This window comes from Mugil cephalus, chromosome 6 (genome assembly GCF_022458985.1).
Source record: "Mugil cephalus isolate CIBA_MC_2020 chromosome 6, CIBA_Mcephalus_1.1, whole genome shotgun sequence".
NCBI classification, from domain to species: domain Eukaryota; kingdom Metazoa; phylum Chordata; class Actinopteri; order Mugiliformes; family Mugilidae; genus Mugil; species Mugil cephalus.
Genome location: NC_061775.1, coordinates 831,924 through 847,500, shown reverse-complemented (window position 1 = coordinate 847,500; position 15,577 = coordinate 831,924). Strand labels below are relative to the sequence as shown.

At 40.1% G+C, this 15,577-nt stretch overlaps 1 protein-coding gene across 1 annotated transcript in view; it reads left to right on the top strand.

Annotated features, from left to right (window-relative positions):
* psmd1 (proteasome 26S subunit, non-ATPase 1) overlaps positions 1–15,359 on the top strand; it is a 40,691-nt gene extending 25,332 nt beyond the window's left edge. The window contains exons 18-25 of the mRNA XM_047587007.1: positions 2,335–2,451; positions 3,218–3,320; positions 6,497–6,666; positions 9,661–9,753; positions 10,093–10,179; positions 11,189–11,356; positions 12,697–12,863; positions 15,163–15,359. Of these exons, the coding sequence (XP_047442963.1) occupies positions 2,335–2,451; positions 3,218–3,320; positions 6,497–6,666; positions 9,661–9,753; positions 10,093–10,179; positions 11,189–11,356; positions 12,697–12,843 (885 nt within the window). The 3' untranslated portion in view covers positions 12,844–12,863; positions 15,163–15,359. The remainder of the gene's footprint in view (positions 1–2,334; positions 2,452–3,217; positions 3,321–6,496; positions 6,667–9,660; positions 9,754–10,092; positions 10,180–11,188; positions 11,357–12,696; positions 12,864–15,162) is intronic.
* The last annotated feature ends 218 nt before the right edge of the window (positions 15,360–15,577 follow it).

Below are 15,577 nucleotides of genomic sequence, written 5' to 3'. Positions count from 1 at the left end.
ATCTTCAAAACAAATCCTACATCGAAATAACCATATGAATAATATGAACACATCTGAATCATTGGCTCATTGAAACCTGCGCCTCGGAGCCCCAAAGTGAATATTATGGCCAAGGCATGCTACAGGCCTAATGAGCTCCAAAGCATCACCGCTTGGTTTTTCCAGAATAAGACCTCTGGGATGTTAGTCCATTACTGAGAGTAATCAGGATGTGGCACAAGAACTGGGTGACCTTTTTACAGGGAGCACATTCCTTAGCCACTTCCACCTTGGGTCTGGATGTATTTGCAGGGCTGGTGTTCTTAGTGTGTTTTATACTTTGAAATGACCATTATTCTCATCTGTTGATACTCTTTTTATCCCACATTGAAATTCATAATAACAGTTAAGCTTCTATTTTAACATTGTTCACCAAGCTAAACACAGAGCAGAGTCACAAGAAATATTCATTTCATTGTTTCAGTGCTCCATCATGATATCGTTTTATAAATTATTGTGTCTTAAAATGGAAATCAAGTCATCGTGATCTGCACAAACCCGTTTATTTACAGGAGCCTCCAGCCAGTGAAAAGCATTGGTGGACTGAGTTTAAATTTAAAGGTTACCTGACAGTAGGGTCCAAACCAGGCGGCAGCCTCAAGTTTTGAGCAATGAAGCCCATGCGGAAGTGCAAAAAATTGCAGTTCGAGTGGTTGAGGTTGGCTGCAAAAGGGAGCAAATCCCCATAAACCCCCATGTTAAAAGGCCAACTTTACAGTTATATTAAACATATTGACAGCCTGGTACAAAAAATGGTTTTGGTCTCAATGGTTTATTTCACTATTCATGACAGCTGTACACAGGTGAATTTTCTCCTAACTAATTTTATTTTTTTTTATTCAGGTTTAAAATTCTGCATAATTAAGGGCGTTGCTGCTTTAAGTGACAGGCAGTAGCCTGAGCTAACAGTTAGCGAAGAGTTGGGTTGGTGGGTCTCAATGACCCCCCTCTTGTCCATATTTAGAATATTGTCCACTTCGGGCTTCATATTTGAGCTTCAGAAACCTGTGGGTGACGTCACGATGGGTTTGTCCATAGTATATACAGTCAGTGGTCCAAATCTATAGATACTGTATATGGATCAAGAAGCTCATAAACAACCAACCAGATTTGCTGATTGGGTCTGACAGTAAATACTCAAAATTAAGTCCCCCTCCAACAACCCATCATGGACAGGATGTGGTTGACTAGTGTTGGCTTTACATTCTGACTAATTTTTCCTGTGCAGGCCTGTGTTATCCAGCTGAGATGAAAACACAGATGAAACATGGTTTATTTTACCTCCGCTGTCATCATCCTAGTTTGTTTCTCTTTCACTGGCGGAGCTGACATCTTCTCCTGAGCCTGGTGGTGTACGTTACAGCCATTACTTTTCAAGAAAAATAAAAGTAACAATGACGGGCTGGCTGGACTAGGGAGTAGAGAGTTCAGATCAGAAATAAAAGAAAGAAGAAGAGATTCATGTTCATTCATTCATTCAGTGATAGGAAGAGTCAGATTGTCCTTCTGGGAAAACCAGCTATGTATGACTGTCAATGTCATTCATTTGTGAGGTCTGCTTGACTCTGTTGATAATCCCTTTTCCTGTATTTAACCTGATGGTGTTGATTTGTTGTGTTAGAAAGAGAAAAGAAATGGGTCTAATAGTTTAATGTCTACTTCAACTTGATGAGACTGAGAAACTACAGATTTCGCTTCAACACTTTGTTTACTGTACCTTTAGAATTACAAGAGGTCCTCATGGCATCCCACCGAATACTTTGTGTGGTAGAAGTCTTATTCTTTTAATTCAATTCAATTCAGTTTTTTTTTTATAATGCGCATTTCATGCACAAGGCAGACTCAATGTGCTTTACAAGAGGTATACATAGTTACAATACAAACGGTTACATAAAAATCAGTTCGTAATCAATTGAAAGGTATAAATGCAAGTAAACAATCATGTGTGCCATTTTCACCACATATACACTTAAACTCATACATGCGCACCAACTCACACAACCACACATGCACACACGCTCTTAAGAGGCATACCCACAGTGTTATTGATCAGTTGAAAAACATATTTTATTTAATTTAAATGCAAATTACAGAAATAAATATAAATAAATGAATGAATAAAAAGTTCATAGTCTAGCTTTGTCAAAAGTAACTCATGCTTAAAAAAAGCTTATAAAACACATTTAATTTAAAAAAAAGTATATTTATTTGTTCAAGGAACATAATGTAATTTCCTAAATTTGTGGGACAAATAAAGATTCTCTGATTCTGACCAGCTTCTGTTATCTCACACAGGAGGCCATTAATCTTCTCGAACCCATGACAAATGACCCTGTGAATTATGTGAGACAAGGCGCCCTCATTGCATCTGCTCTCATCATGATTCAACAGACTGAAGTCACCTGTCCCAAGGTAAGACGATAGTGAAACTTCTTTTCAGCCAGTCGCATCTATACCCTTGACTATACCTACAGTGTAAAGCAGCAAAGGAGTGTCTTTTTTAAAGTGAGTGAGTTTGGAAGAAAAGTACTGTACAAAATAAAAGCGCTGTTTTTTGTCTTTACTGCATGTTTTAGTGACTTAAAATGCAGTTTAATACCACTGAGACCAGAGTAAACTGCTGAGTAAACTGAGAAGAAAGGAAAGTAGAAGACTTGACTGAAACAAGACAGCATTGAAGTAAAGAAGTCTATGTTATAGGAGACTGGGGAGAGACTAGTGCAGGCATAACTGCACACACTCGCCATTGAAACACCTCCTGGTTTGTCATAGACAGATGAGAAAAACCAGACACATTTTGAAATTATCCTCATCTGCATAGCAACAGTCCTTAACAACAAACACTTAACAAGTCCTTATACATCTGTGACTTTTATTCCCCAGGTTTTTTAATGGTGTGTCGGTCGTAAATTGTCTGGTATTTACTCAGTACAGCATTTATTCGGTGTTTCACTGTACTACTGTTGTCAGTACTGGGGCCACCAACGTACTACATTGTTGTCTTGTCTGTAGCAAAACTGTTATTGATGTGTTGTGAGTGCTCTGCTGAGTGTGCTTTACAGTTACATGTAAATATATACTATACTCTTTAGTCTGGAGAGCCTCTGACAAGTGGCACACACTGTAGCTCTTTAGCAGTGTTTTTCTTTTACTGATTTTTTTCTCTCATAAATTTCAGGTGAACCAGTTCAGGCAGCTTTATGCGAAAGTGATCAACGACAAGCATGATGATGTTATGGCCAAGTTCGGTGCCATCCTGGCCCAGGGAATCCTCGATGCAGGTTAGTCTTCAGTTGGGCTAATGGTTCTGCACATCTATCACTGAACAGGATTAATCTGGTATGTGGTCCTGTGTGGCCCACGTTACTTCAACCTCCTGGGCATAACGAAAAGGTCTTTGTCTTAATGACAGTTAAACAACTGCTTGAAATGTTATGTGGGTTTGTGGTTTTGTGTGTATCTCAGTTTGAGTTCCTTTTACATTTAGGCAAACATAGAGTAACCCTCTCCAGCTGACCACCTGTGCTCTGTGTCTCTGGAACAGATCACACTAAGGTTCATTGGCGCTTGGCGGCCCTACCTCAGCTCTGCTTTCAGCCATATGGCCCATTGGTCTTCCCCTGGTGATTGCTGTTTGTCCGATGGCCTCTGTGTTTATATGTGCGTGTGTTTGTGGATACAAGCAAGCAGGCTGTGTGTGTGTGTGTATGTGCACGTGTGTGCGTGAGCATGAGTGAGGTCCAGGAGAGCTGCACATCATCACATGGAGAGCTATACATACATGCAGCCCACATCTATATCCATGTGTATCCACTCACCTCTCTAACCTCACTAACACAAAACCCCGTGTGCCAAGCCAGAAAGAAACCAGTTCTGTTTAAACACTGTTGTCACCTCCTGCATTGCCGATTCGTGGTTATTTTGTTCTGAGCCATCTTAATTTTTGTCATGTGACAATTCCGGAAAGTAAACTCAGGCTAGGATGACCTTACATTAGCTTATGTGGTATGATTGTTGCAATATTCTTGTTCTTCTGGAGCTTGAGGAGTATTTGAGGTGCAGAGGTAATTGTATTTAATTTGATTGGTGGAAACCATTAGAGCTCAGTCCCATGATTACAGGGGTTTAATACACAGGAAATGTCAGACTCCTGCGTGTTGCATGTATCCAGGCCATCTCTCATCCTCATGCCAGCCCCTGTTTGACCTTCTCTCAATAATTGATACAAATCAGTTAATTATCTTTATTTAGTAGATTTTCTTTTACCTGTGTAACAAAGCATGTCTTGTCTTTCTATTTTAATGGCTATTTTGTCCTTTTAAATGAAGGACTTGGTGGTTATAGGGACATTACACCTTCTGAGGGATCACAGTTATCCTGAGGCTTCCCTCACCAACTCTTTGGAATGAACTAAGAGTTGGCAAAAGCAACAAGTAGGAGGAACCTGCTTGTCAAGTGCACTCAACCTCTTCTCAAGTATTTAAGAGATTCTCGAGCACCCGGTTGTGGTGCTGAGATTCTAAAATACCGACCTCGTAAGTTCTTCTGGCTAATGTTCAGTCCACCGCACTGGAATAGTTTCAACACTGGATGTCAAGATAAGACTCTGCAATTAAATCATTGTAGTGGCCTCAGACTGGAATAGGTCAGCAGCTAGACGGCAGCAGATGATTAAAATGCTATTGTTAAGGTTGATTTCATTTTTAGCTGAAAGGGTGACACACCAGTAACCTTCTTTTAAAGAAAGAAAGTTTGTCTTTCCATTATGACAAATCATCCTGGTTACTTCCTCTGTTCTTATCCTCCTCCGCCTGTCTTCTGCCGTCCCTCCCTTCTGTGTGTCCCAGTAAGACAGGGCTGTTAGTCTTTTGTACTCGTTCAAGTTGTGCCGTTGCCAACTCCGCCTGTAAATTGGTTTTGTCCTTTTTCTTGCAAAATAAATAATCACTAGAGAATTGCCAACAGAGCTGTAATAACTACAGTTCGTTTAAAATCATTGTGCACTTTTCAGTTGCTTGAAGAATGCTCTTATTTTCCAGGTCTGTCTGCTATGGACTATGTAATGTGGCACGAACAAAAGCATGCCACAATGTATGAAGGAAATGAAAATAATCATTCTTACCGAGGTTATACCCTCGCCACATGAAGTTGGGCATTGTTGTGCACCAGGAGGAACCCAGAGTACAAGGATTTCGTCCCAATACCTAATGGCAGTCAAGGTGCTGTTGTCTAGCCTGAGAGGTCTGTGCTTCACTCCATGGATACGCCTCCTGATACCATTCCTGACCCATCACCAAACTGGCCATGCTGAAGGATGTTAAAGCAGCATTACGCCCTTTCAAGCCTGTTACATGTGTTCAGATTGAACCTGCTAAGTGAACTCCAAGGTAGCTCACTAGGGCTCACTAGAGGAGTCTGTCTCTGATTATTCAAGGACTTTCGTGCCAGTGGCCTGCTGGAGATCATTTTGTAGGGCTCTGGCTCTGCTCGTTCTGTTTCTCTTTACACAAAGAAGTATATACCAGTCCTGCTGATGGGTTGAGGACCTTCTACAGCTCTATCCAGCTCTCCTAGAGTAAATGCTTGTCACCTGGAATCTCCTCCATACTCTTGAGACTGCACTGGGAGACACAGCAAACCTTCTAGCAATGGTGCGCATTGATGTGCCAGCCTGGAGGACTTCTGTCCTTCTGTCACTTGTCTGGGAAACCTCTGTAGGGTCAGAAAAGATGAAGAGGCAAAAAATGTCAGTGTCCTGTCAAGACAACAGAACTTCTTGATCTTAGAATTTAATTAAAATCAGATATGCTTTCTCCCTATATTTATTTCTGTCTTGGGACAACTGACACACCTTAAGATTAGTGATCTATTACCTGTGCACCTCAAACCTAGTGATAATGGATGACACCTATTTTATTAAATTAGAAACAGGATACTGTAGACAATGCATTCCTGGGTGTAACTGACTTACCAGCTTATTCATCCAATTTAAATCCTGCTCTGAGATCAACAGATCACTTAGGTTGAAGCCAAAAGACAATGTTTTCTGGGTGGTGAACATCCGAGTCTGTACTCATGTTACCTTCCCACTCTCTGGACTTAGGGATTTTGTGCCAAACGTTTGTTCCACAATCACTAATAACAAAAAAAAAATGTTTTAACCATTAACCTAATTTTATTATCCAAATAACTATTCCCTTGATTTCTGTGGTTTCACTTGCCCAGGTTAACCTGTGAGCTGACTGAGTCTGTTTACTGTACACTTGGCACTTGTTAGCGTTGTGTTTTTCTACTGAATTGTACGAGTAATAATTTTATCTGTGAAGGGATGCATCAAAATTTTGACAAAATGAAATGTTTAATAATTTTGGAATCAAAAACTGTATATCATGTGATGATAAACTACTGTTCTATAATCCTGAAGCCTTATCTAATCTTCCTGCTCTCTGCTTTCCAGGTGGACGCAACGTGACCATCTCTCTCCAGTCCAGGACAGGTCACACTCACATGCCATCAGTGGTCGGCCTGCTGGTCTTCACCCAGTTCTGGTTCTGGTTCCCTCTCTCCCACTTCCTGTCACTGGCCTTTACACCAACAGCTATAATTGGCCTCAACAAGGACCTCAAGGTACTGAAGTATTCAGACTAGCTGTTACTGGTGTTTCTGAGGTTCATTAATATACAGAGATTTGCCACAGCTCTGATTAAAACCTTGTATCCACCGATCTGTGTAACTGAAACTGTATTTGGCAATCAAAGTACACACTGGTGTCAAACGGCGCTTCATTGGGTTGACCCCTTTTGCCATCTTTATCTCCACCATCCTCCACCATACCAGCTAAAGGTGAGGGAATCAAGTTCATATACACGACAGACGACGGGCTCTTCAACATCAACAGGGTCAGGGCAAAAAGCAAAGTGCTCACATCCTCCATCACGGAGCTCCAGTATGCTGACCATAATGCCTTATTTGCTCACTCTGAAGCAGACTCTGTTCCTCAAACTATTCCTGAACCGTTTTTGCTTTGTGGCAGGGTTCATTATCCTGCTGAAAGAGACCACAGCCATCCATAAAAGGGGCTTCATGGTTGGCAGCAATGCTTAAATAGGTGGTATGTGTCAAAAAAACATCCACAGGGATGGCAGGACTAAAGGTTTCCCAGCAGAACATTGGTCAAAGCATACACCAACTTGCCTTCTTCCCGTAGTGTACCCCGGAACTTTGCCCCCCCACATGCATCACTGAGCTTTAGGTCAGGCTGTCCCTGACCCTGTCGCCAGTTCACCACTGTTCCTTCCTTGAACCACTTTTGATAGATGCTGATTACCACAGACCAGAAACCACAGAGTTGCAGTTTTTGGAGATTCTCTGACCCAGTTGTCTAGCGATCACAATTTGGCCATTATCGAACTTCCTCCTGTCCAAAGGTATGTTTGTTAGGTGAACTGGTGATTCTAATTTGGCTGTAGGGGTGTGTGTGGATGAATGGTCTGGCTCACTGTGTTAGCCCTGTACCTCGCCTGAAGCTGGGATAGGCTCCCCGCAACCTTCCACGGGACAAGCGGTTCCAGAAAGTGAATTGTTATTGCAGCTTTACAATAACAGGGCTTTGCTGACTGTGGAACTTTTTGGTACGGTGGTGCCAAAGGATCAGTGTGACATATTATGGCCTTAAACTGACATTATATGGGCTTTATCTCTTCTTTGCTACCCAAATCAGCAGCGCCTGACATCAGGGAAACTGGCGTTCTTTTGGGTATAGCTCATCCAAAGTCCCAAATGTTATGTTAAAAATGAAGTGTAGAAGGAAGGTGAGGGAAAACAGGGTTAAATAGACATGCTTGCTGAGTTTGTCATGACATGTTTTACTTCAAAGCACAAGCCTTCACAGATTTAGTCTCTCACTGTTGGACAGAGAACATTCTTGTCAGTAGAACAAATGTAGCTTCCTTGCTGTACAAGAACTATCTCTGTCCCTGTGTTATTTTTCCTCCATACCACAGTGAAACTGCCAAATTACAAGCTAAGAGAAAATAAGAAGTGCTCCTGGTCATGCATTGTGCTTCATCCCGGCTCTGCTGCAGACAGTTTAATCCTTAAGTTTCGGTGAACTGCTATAATTTGAGGCTTACTTTAAACAGAAGGCACCTGAAGCTGCTGTGACTCGAGATCTTCTTTTATGTTTGTCTAGGTACAGTCGACAGAGCACTTCATTTTACTTAAGGTTAAGGCTGTGATATTAGTGGAGAAGCACTTTAGAAATTGTTCCCTCAGATTAACGTGCACCAGGGTTTCTCCATCTTAACTGTAGCAGTTTCTCTTGTTTAAACGTTGTTATTTTGATCAGCTACAGGAATGCACAGCAACAAGTCTTCATTACTAGAAATGTAACATGATAGCATAGTGTCACATTTCAGCAAAACCTAGTTGCTTTCCATTTGTGGGCATATTTAGGCTGGAGTCTGGAAGAGAAACCCTGTTTTGAAATGTGATGTTTTAAGCTGACATTAAGCTGGCACATTTTAGAATGACATTTTCAACCAAAAAACTGTTGAGTCTTGCCTTAAGTGTATCTTCAAATAATATTTCACAGTATTTTCTTAGATGAATTAGCTGAAGTCCCATCCAACTCATTGGAATTTCTGTCAGAGGAATTCTTTCTGTTAAGGATTTTAACACTTAATTTACGCAAGGGCAATTAAAAACAAGCAATGCATATGGTGGAAATTTAGCTAATAAAGCTTTGTTAAAGCTAAAAGGAAGTGGGCAAAATGTTCTAGCTAAGGTTCAAATTTTATTCTTGACGTCCACAATTGATTGATTTTATTTCGGAAAAGACTGTCCTCATTTTGCCTCTTGGGCTCTTTTCTCAAGTTGAGAAGTTGATAGCTGTTTGCAGTATATGTGTGACAACAAAGCAGGGAAGACCTGACACATTATTCTTTTCTTAACATGTGTGCATTTCCTCAAAAGTATGATGTCAGATCTTTGTTAGCGATGGGAATGTCATTTTTAAGTGACAAAATGGCACCATTCGCCAGGTTTTAGCCAGGATTACTTATGCTAGCCGTTTCTCTTTCCTGTTTCTGTTTATATGATGTCACAATGTTGCAGACTTTTTTAGTCATCTTTCCGACTTGCAGGGGACATTCGCATGAATTTCCTCATTCGGGAACTCATTTGTCAGGTTAATCACTCAAATCCACAGCAATAATAAGAAAAATATGACAGAGTTGGGAAAGTATTTTGGAGTAAACCATAGTATTTGGCAAAAATATTGCCCAAGGTTGACCCCAGAGAAGTGGCCATCACACTTCCAACATTTAATTTCATATCAAAAATGTACACCTAACTGTGGAATTAATCACTAGCATTTATCCCTTGGGTGACCATAATTTTTGTATAAAAACTAATGGCAGTCCATTATATTAGTTGCAGACATGTTTCATTTGTGTCTCAGGTGGGAGACACATTTTAACTCCCATTGCTGAAATGGCTAAAACTTATACCAGTTAAACTTGTCATTATCTTCTCTAAAATAGATACTCTATGTGAACATAAACCTTAAAAAAAATGTCATAACATCGAGGTTGACCATTTCTTTTGTGTCTTTCTGTTCAGATGCCCAAGGTGCAGTACCGTTCTAACTGTAAGCCCTCCACTTTCGCTTATCCGCCAGCTCTGGAGGTTCCCAAAGAGAAAGAGAAGGAGAAGGTGAGAACTGAGGCGCCACAACAGATTGGCTTGTTTTGCTTTCCTTTTTGTTTTTAAATTATTAGTTCAGGAAAGCTGATATCGCTTCATATTGATTTGTGAATAATTCAAAACCCTCCTCGTAAGACTCATCACTTTCTTGCCTGTTGTGTTTATTGTTTCAGCATTTCTGGCCTATTTTTTCAGAGTTGCTCTGTTTCACAATCCTAGATGCTTTTGGAGAATATAATGAAAGACGTTCATTTTGTGGTCGACCAGTTTTGTGCCCTTTAATCCATGTTTGTAGAACGTCTGAATGTCTATATTATCTTACGTTGTGGAAATGTCTGCACATTGCAGGTATCCACTGCTGTTCTCTCCATCACGGCTAAAGCCAAGAAAAAGGAGAAGGAAAAGAAAGAAAAGGAGGAGGAGAAGATGGAAGTGGTGAGTGGAAAAAGCCCAGAACTCTCTTCTGCTTCACTACTGAAAATGATTTATTTTCACTTGATTCATTTTTTCAAAAGACAGACATTTATTTTGTTTATTCATTAAATACTAATAGTTTACACTTGACAGTTTTTATCTTCAAACCAAAAGATCTGATCTAAATCACACTTACTCTTCATGGGTGGTCTTCTCACATTCGAACAAAAGGACTGTTGTGTCTTGTTCAATATGATATATTATTTTAGCTTGTGTCTTTGAAGTTTTTAGTTGAAACGTGTGTGCTTTTCTCAACTTTCGTTGACAAAAAAATAATGAATTTCATACTTCACTGGCTGGTATTAAAATATATTGTCAGTTATAATGAGACTTTACAGTACCTGACCCAGTTATCCAGCCTCTGAAGCACTTTGAGAAAAAAAAATAAAAGTAGTCCAAGTCTGACTTACTTGACTTATTGACTCACTTAGTGTTCACAGTCAGTCCACTGCCAATTGGACTTCCATTGGGATATTCTTGGGGTGAGTTTCGATACTTCCTGCCATGCTACATTTTAGGTCTGGTGTTGAGAGACATGTCTGACCTGCTCACATCTCCAGCTTTTGATTTTATTTAGCTTCAAAGGAAAGATCTCCGCTGAAGCTATACCTTAAAGCTATCGAGCTAGCCCTCGTTCTTTATTGTCTCATTTCCAGAAGAGCAGAACAGGACTGACACACAACAGAAAGATGGAAAACCTGAATTTATTACCTGTGACCCATTCAGTATGGTTCTGATTGTGGTGGGATTTGTGGTCAATTATGGTGGTAATAAAACTAAATCTAAATACTTATAATACTGAAGTGTGAAAAAACTGAAAAAAAAAAAAACTGAAAAAAGGAATGTAATGAAACCGAACAAAACTCAGACGACAACAGAATAAATGTGAATTTGATCAGATCAAATACACATATTTAAACAAGTTAACACACTGGCCCTGATGCAGAAAATGCTACTTATTTTTTCACAGGAGGTCCAGGAAGGTGAGAAGGAGAAGAAGGACGAGGAGAAGGAGAAAGAGAAGAAGAAGGAGGCCGAGCCAAACTTCCAGCTCTTGGAGAACCCAGCCAGAGTGATGCCGGCTCAGCTCAAAGTCCTCATCATGCCAGAGACCTGCAGATACCAGCCCTTCAAACCGGTAACAGCAGCTTCAGTGTTTGTCTGTGAATGTGATCAGTAATTACTTAAAATGTGTTATAAGCTTAAGAAAAAATTTCAAACTTTATTTTTCAAATTACTCTATACATACTTGCTAGCATGGTGACCAAATGAATGTTATGAATTTATGTGCTTCTATCATGGTTCCTGATCAGATGATGGATTCAGTAGTAGACTGGCCTTTTTGTTGTGTGTCAATCAGCACACAAGCTGATTGTTTATTCTCTGTCATATTTTTACACAGCTTTCAAAAGACTGCTAAACAAAATATATATATATAATAATATATAGTATAGCTGTAAAACTTATTTTTTAGCCCCTTTAAACACCAACAGTAAATGTCACATCTTCTAACAAAGAATACATCACAGATTTTTCACCTGCGATATTCAGAATATATACACATAAATGTGTTTAATGGGTTGTAATTGTCTATTTTTTTCATAGAATTAAAAAAAGACAATTAAATCCATAAAGTCCTGGGAGACTCCTAGATGACAACAGTACTCACACACAATGTGTAAACATCCGATAATAAAATTGAAAAAAGGGTGAAGAGAGGAGTTTTTCTCAAAAATGAATAGTTTAAATCAGGATCCAGGCTGTTGGTTGATTTTGGCCTCTGTCACATCACATACCTTAAGAGTCCAGAAACTCCCCTCTCCAGGATTATAAACCAGACCCCTGCTGTAAATGTTGACAGTTTTCCGCTGTAAATGGCAAGACGACGTGCAGCCGCCCAATAAGCTCACCACAGTCCTGTCAAGAGGAAGCACTATAAAGTGCCAAAATGCTGCCTCTGCTTGTCTTAAGTTTTGTAATGCTGCGTTCCTTTTAAGGATTTGTTTTTGGTTGCTAGGCAAGTTTAGGAAATGGAGAACATTTTGCAGCCTTATTTTGAAACCTGGTCTGGAGATTCATTGAAAGACAAACATTAGCACAGGGATTGAGTTTGCTTCTTCACTGGAGGTGTTTTTATACTGCACACAATACTCAACTCTGAACAAATGAAGCCCCAAATGACTCAACTCTCAACTCTGTGATTGGCTAAAATACAACTCACTTATTCATTATATTTATTACCTTCTGGAAGCCTGAGTGGATTGGGTTGAGGTGTGAGCAAAGCTCTCAGACACTTAGGAATAAATGCTCCAAGTTTACCATGCAGTACTAGTAGTAGTTAGCCTCATTATTCATTTGTTTGACCCTGCATCCAGCACTTAAAGCCCAAATAAATTCATAGAAAAAAAGGTTCAAGCCAATGCTATCCCTCAATCCTTTACTATCTCATCATTGGTAATTCTCCCTGTCTGTCACCAGCTCCACACAGGAGGGATCATCATCATGAAGGACACTAGTGAGGAGGAGGAGGAGCTAGTGGAGCCTGTCTCAGCTCATGGCCCCAAGATCGAGGAGGAGGAGCAGGAGCCTGAGCCCCCTGAGCCTTTCGAGTACATCGACGAATAGAAAAGGCTCTCAAGGCAAAAGTATGTTCACACAAACCCCCCCCCCCCCCCCCCCCCCCCCCCCCAAGCCTTGTTAGTTATTCATAACTTCACCAAGTGTCTGTTGATTTTCAACACACTCGTCTCTCTTCCACAGTTGTTTGTTTTAGACTCTTAGAAAATGAAAAATGGCTAAAAGTTTAAAATTACGTTATAAATACTCAATAACTACTAGAGACAACTTTATATAAACGGGTAACTAGTCAAACCTTTAGACAGACGTACAGCTGTGTGTCTGCTCACAGAGTGAAAGTCAGGTTACATCTAGTACATCAGCTTTAACACCCTCACATAATGATATGTGATAACACACAATGCAGGTCTGTACTGTTGTTTAATAACCGAACCCGGTTTCACCCACCGCTGAGGAATGTAAACATCACTGCCATCTCCAAACGCCAGCATACAGGGCAAACCTTCTCCGTGCACTCGCCAGCAGATCTGGATGCTTAACAACTCCTGGCTGCTTGTTGTGTTTGTGTTGGACTGTTCGCAGCCTGCCTTCATTGTAGGCGCGCACCGTTGCATGTGATGAGACCGATTAGGTGTCAATGACCAAATTAGGACCTCTGTGTGTACTATGTCAACTTTTTTATGAGGTATCAGTGCTGTGTGGCAGATTAAACACTGCAGGGATCATTGTCAGACTGACTTCATGAGTTTAGGTGCCAGAGACGGTAAGAGGGGCCGTTACTGAGACGCAGATCTGATGCCCAGAGCACAGATATCTGCGGTCACAGTGACTTGAATGTGTTGTCTGATAATAAGCTGCTTATCTGAGCTGTTGCCATGGCTGTTTCAGTGTGTACGGACTAGGGATAGGTACTGATACTTGGTACCATAATGACACGAACGATAGTAATGAGACGAAGTACGCAAGTACTGAAGTACGCGCTGTAGATGTTTCCGATGTAAATCTGGGGTAAGGTAAAACAGTCAAAGATTTGGCTGTACTTCACCTCAAAACATCCAGACTCAACCTGCAACCTGTGCTCAAAGGAGATATTGTGCAAGGGAGGTAACACTTCAAATTTGATCAAACATCTAGCCTGCCAGACCCCACGTACCAGTACCAATTTGGGCACCATGTCAAAAGTCCCGGGTTTACATCGATATCAGGTGAAACCTTAACAACACACATCCCTGGTACAGACATGATTTGTATGTGAAAAAATCTGATTTAAAATTGTTGTGAATCTGAAAAACAATCATTTGAATGATCAGACTGGAACTGGTCCTGAGAAATCTGTGGAGATTAGCACTTCACAGCAAGGACACTACTACAACACTTAACTACTGCCTGTTTCCTAGGAAAGTCCTCATTAAATTTAGTTTTTGGCCCCCAGATCTGAATATTTAACATTACAATATATAACAATAAATAGGATAGGAAAAAAAAAAAAGAAGTTCAACTTGTGCCTATATGCCTTAGTCTTACAGTTATTCATCAAAATGTTCATGTTGGCTGTCTCAATGTCCCAATGAGCCCAGTGTTCCAAAACTCAGCTCAAGTCTAAATGTTTGACCTGGCATGTCAAAATGTCTCCTGTGACAGTGGTCTCCTGGACAACAAATAGGTTTTCTGTTTATTTTTGACACTATGTCAGTTTTACAGTTAATAAGATCAACAGCAGAATATGCACACTCTCGAGAAATACTTTGTCACAACAATCTTGTTTTCATTGTCTTCCACATATCTACCTCACAAATATTGTATATTATCAGCTGATCCAGAAGTATTAGTTCTGTGGTGATAGCTTTTAATACTTCTACTGAGGACACACTACATTTGTGACACCTGAAAACTGAAACCTGCTGTTCTCATGACATAACGGTTTGTGAGAATCAGCTTTATTAGCCAGGTATGTGAACACATACAAGGAATTTGACTCCGGTCACTTTGCTCAGTGGTACAACAAAATAAAAAGAACACTTGAATAAGCATAAAAATAACAAAATGTACTCAAAAATAGAAATACTGTACAACAATAGTCTATCAGAATAAAAAACAATATATATGTGTATATAATCTATGCATATGTATATAGTATATACAGTGAATATGAACATGAACAGTGGTGTGTACAAAATGTAATGAGGTGGTTACTGATTTGTAAAAAAAAAAAAAAACAACAAAAAAAACATTCAAGACGCCATGATGACTGTAAAAGATTTTTTCCATTGTTCAAAGTCTGAAAAGCTGAAAAGCTACTTGATGCCCTGTGATCTGCCCATTAGTGTTGGTCTCTAATCAGTCTTTTGTTTTCTGTTTTCTCCTCAGACATCAGAAATACTCAGCATGTTGATCCAGCTCCTCCCCTCTGTGCATCTGTATCCATCCATGTCCCAGCTTCACTTCTTGCTCTTACACATTTTTTCTTTCTTTTCTATTCTGGGTTCTCATTCGCCACACAGGGAATGTTTTACATTATCATCTTGTATAATTTTCAGTCAGTACAATAAAAAAAAAAAGATATATATTGTGGGCTGAAGAGTGGTGTGTTTATTTTAGTGGATGTTTCAGCAGGCGTGTGTCAAGGGGAATCCCTCTTATCCCGTACATTTAAACTGGTTTACATTTTCAGCACTCAGCAGCAGATGCTACTGTCCCCACAGTGGCCTGTTTCTTTGAGAATCATAAGTGATAAATGCTCTCTACATCCGTCTCCAATATGTTAACCCCCATTCACACCTTC